The sequence below is a fragment of the Empidonax traillii genome, unplaced genomic scaffold, assembly GCF_003031625.1.
Source record: "Empidonax traillii isolate 1590-97213 ecotype Southwest subspecies unplaced genomic scaffold, ASM303162v1 scaffold992:size1346157, whole genome shotgun sequence".
Taxonomy (NCBI): Eukaryota; Metazoa; Chordata; class Aves; order Passeriformes; family Tyrannidae; genus Empidonax; species Empidonax traillii.
In genome coordinates, this window is record NW_020956185.1 from 787,178 (window position 1) to 791,014 (window position 3,837).

General features: G+C 70.2%; 1 protein-coding gene across 2 annotated transcripts in view; it reads right to left on the minus strand.

The window, feature by feature from the left end:
- Positions 1–2,707, minus strand: part of PLEKHG3 (pleckstrin homology and RhoGEF domain containing G3) — a 9,998-nt gene extending 7,291 nt beyond the window's left edge. For both annotated transcript variants that reach the window (XM_027903716.1, XM_027903715.1), the window contains exon 1: positions 2,677–2,707. In XM_027903716.1, coding sequence (XP_027759517.1) covers positions 2,677–2,692 — 16 coding nt within the window. In that variant the 5' untranslated portion in view covers positions 2,693–2,707. The remainder of the gene's footprint in view (positions 1–2,676) is intronic.
- Positions 2,708–3,837: the final 1,130 nt, after the last annotated feature.

Sequence of the window (3,837 nt, forward strand, 5' to 3'; positions counted from 1 at the left end):
ACCTCCTGGGCACACCAGATCTCGTTGATTTGGGGAACAGCTCCCCCCAAACCCCAAATTCCTTAGTCCCCCAGCCATGAGGCACTCGGCCCCATGGGCACCCCGACTCCAGGGGGACACCCAGCCCCATGGGCAGTCCGTGACACCGAGGCCCCCAGGCATCCATCCCCCCTGGCACGGCCTGACCCCCATCCCACTCTGCTGGAGCACAAGAGGGGACCCCCAGGTGGCACTGGGGGACCAGACAGGAGCTCCCCCACGTGACACCCGGCCGGGGATTTGCGGCCACTGCAGTTCGTCCCCAAAGGCCAGTCCCGGCCACCCTAATCCGCTCAGAGCACCGGGATTACGGCGCCGGTCCCACGTCACTGGGACCGTGGCCACTCGCCTGGGCCCTCTGGCCACCTCCGTCCCGCCCCGGGGAGCGGGGGGGTTGATCCTCTTACTCCCCCAGTGTCACCTCGGTGGGCACACGGCTGTCCAGAGCCCCCCGGCTCCCGCCTACTCCGGGTGGGATTAGCCCTGACCTTCATCCCCCGGCCCGTCGCAGCCCCCCGGGTACCCCCAGTCCCCGGAGTGCCGACCTGGGTGCTTATGGGGGCTCCCCAAAACTCCCCAGCCGGGGAATCTGAGGCAGGGGCCAGGGTTGTGCCGGTGCCGGCGGGAGGGAGGTGGGGTTTTCTCCCTGCCGTGGGATCCGCCGGCCCCGTTGCACATTCCAGCGCGGGAGTTGGGGCGCGAGGCACAGCCCACGGCGTTTTCCCAGGATCCCGGCACGGCACGGCACGCCGGGAGAGGGGCCGAGGCGCGCCAGCCCGCCGGAGCCATATAAGGGCAGGCGGTTCACCATTTCCAGGCATTTTCCAGAATCCCAGCGGCCTTGGGAGCGGGGAGGTCCCCGCGGCTCCAGCCCAGCTGCCGCGGCCGTCGCTCCCGTCGCTCCCGGCCCCGGCTGGCACCGCCGGGCCCGGCGGGCACGGGCTGGGCGCCGGCGCTCCCGCCCGCGGGGACATCGGGGGTCCGGCACGACGGGGGTCCCCGTGTCACGACATTCCTGGGACACGGCGGCATCGACTCCGCGGGGCTGCCAAAGCCTCTTACTGCCCGGCGCCCGTGGCGTCCCACCGCCTAATCCCAACGGAGGGGCGAGGGGCACCCCCACCCCACACTGGGACCACCGTCCAGGGGTCACCCCGCATGCCGCAGACTGTCCTGCACCCTCCGGCTGGGCCTGGGGACCCCCCACCTTTCCGTGGGTGCCTGTCCCGAGAGTCTCCCAGCACCCCCAGGACCCCCAGTCCCCTGCACCCCACGGGACCCAGCCCTGGTCACCCCAGGATTCACAGCTCCCGTGGGGACCCCCAGCGCCTGCCCCACTGGCACCCACAGCTTCGGGCATCCCTGGACCCACGAATCCTGCCCCACCAGGACCCGTGGATCCCGCTCCACCGGGATGCAACGGCTCCTACCCCACCGGGACCCACGGATCCTGCTCCACCGGGACCCACGGATCCTGCCCCACGGGAGTGCAACGGCTCCCGCCCTACCGGAACCCACGGATCCTGCTCCACCGAGACCCACGGATCCCACTCCACTGGGATGCAACGGCTCCTGCCCCACCAGGACCCCCGGATCCCGCCTCACCGGCACCCCCGCTGCCGGGCACCCCCGGGGCCGCCCCCTCCCGCCCGGGTGGAACCCCTGGCTCCCCCCCCGCGGCCCCCACGGCCGTGCCCCGCTCCCGCCCGGGCCGGACTCACCACGCTCCGCTCCCGCCGCCGCCCCAGCCCGTCCCGTTCCGCCCCGTCCCGGTCGTGCCCGCAGGAAGCGGCGGGAGCGCCCCGGGGCGGGGACAGTGGCCGCCCCGCCCGACCCCGGGAACGGGGACTCCCGGGAATGGGAGCGGGATGGGATCGCAGCGACTCCGGGCTGCGTGTGGGGTACGGTCCGGTACTGTCCCGGTCCCTGTCTGGTCCCAGTATGGTCCCGGTACAGCCCAGGTACTGTCCCGGTACGGTCCACGTGTGGTCCAGATACTGTCCCGGTGCCGGTACGGTCCAGGTATGGTCCCGGTACGGTCCTGGCACGATCTCAGTATGGTCCCAATACTGTCCTGACCCATTCCTGGCACGGTCCCAGTACTGTCCCAGCACGGCCCTGACGCTGTCCCGGGATGCACCGATGCACAGCGTGGGGGGATCCCACATGTATTGAAGCACCCGTGGGATCACTGCCCCACTACGGGCACCCAGTGCCACCAGCCTTGGGGTGGATGTGGGGCAGCCCCTGCTGCCAGGGCACGGTGGGGGTACACCCAGGCCCCCTCTATCCCACCTCTGCCCCTTCCATCGCCAGTGCCCAGCTCCAGCACTGCTGCAATGCCTGAGCCCCCAAATCCAGCTGTGCCAGCTCCCCATGGTTCCCACAGCCACATGAGGCTCTTTGACCCCAAATAAAGCTGTGGGGGCAGCTGGAGCCCCCAGCCCCCCGCGGCACCTGCCACCAGAATGGGCCCATTCTGCCGGCAGGCCCTCATGCCACAGGCGCCGCATCCCGCTGAAAGGCCGGATTGTTCCGAGTGGAGTGGGAACCCGGCCAGGCCCGGCACCGGCACCACATGGAATCGCGGGGAGACGTGTGGCACCCGTGGGGTTGTGGGGTCCCCACTGCCCACACCAACACAGGAACACATGCTGTGCCAGCGGACGGAGCCAGACACATCCAGGAAGGCGGCAGGTCCTTCGCCGGGATGAGGTGAGGGCACAGGTGAGTGCTGGGGGCTGGGTGATAGGTGCTGCCAGTGGGCACACGAGGCTGTCACTGCCCCCACTAAGACAGACCCAGATCCTGTCCTGTCCCCCATGGGCCTGCCCTGAATCCCATGGACCCTCCCTAGATCCCCCTCTCCTCCCCGTCTCTCCAAAGCCCCCTCTCCCCATAACTCCTTGCCTTCCCCTCTTCCCAAATCCCCTCCGCAAACCCCTTCCCTCGACCACTCTTCCCCGTATTCCACTTCCGCAGATTTCCTCTCGCCCATATCCCCTCCCCAGACCCTCTCCCCCTCCTCCTTTCCCCAAACCACCCCGTCCTCCCTTCCCCAGACCCTCTCCCTCCTCTCCCTCTTGCCCTCGGTCCTCCCGCCCGCCAGGGGGCGCCCCGCTCCCTCCTGCCCCCCGTCCTCCCGCCCACCAGGGGGCGCGCCCCTCCCTCCCCCGCAGTTCCCGTCGTGCCCCGCGCGGCCGAGGCGGGAACCCGACGGCCCAAGATGGCGGCGGCGCTGGCGGCGCGGAGCTGCCTGGAGCTGAGCGCGGCCGGCCGGGCCCCGCCGCGGCCCCCGCAGGAGCTGCTCTTCGTGCCCCCGGGCACCGCCCCGCTCCCCGCCGGCCGCTACCCCGACAGCGCCGGCGGCTTCTGCTACCAGGAGAGCGCGCAGCTCGGGGCCGCCACCAGGAACCGATGGGTGCGGTGGTGAGTACGCGCACCCGCCCCCACCCCCGCGTCGCCCCCCTCAGTCCTTCCTCATCCTCACCTCCCCTTCTCACCTTCTCAGACCCTCCTCGTCTCTCCCCTTCTCACCATCTCAGGCCTTCCTCGTCCTCATCTCTCCCCTTCCCACCCTCTCGGACCCTCCTCGTCCTCGTCTCTCCCCACTCTGTCAGACGCTCCTCATCCTCGTCTCTCCCCTTCCCATCCCCTCTCAGACCTTTCTCGTCTCTCCCCTTCCCACCCTGTCAGATCCTCCTCATCGGTCTCCCCTTCCCACCCTGTCAGACCCTCTTCATCCTCATCTCTCCCCTTCCCACCCTGTCAGACCCTCTTCATCCTCGTCTCTCCTCT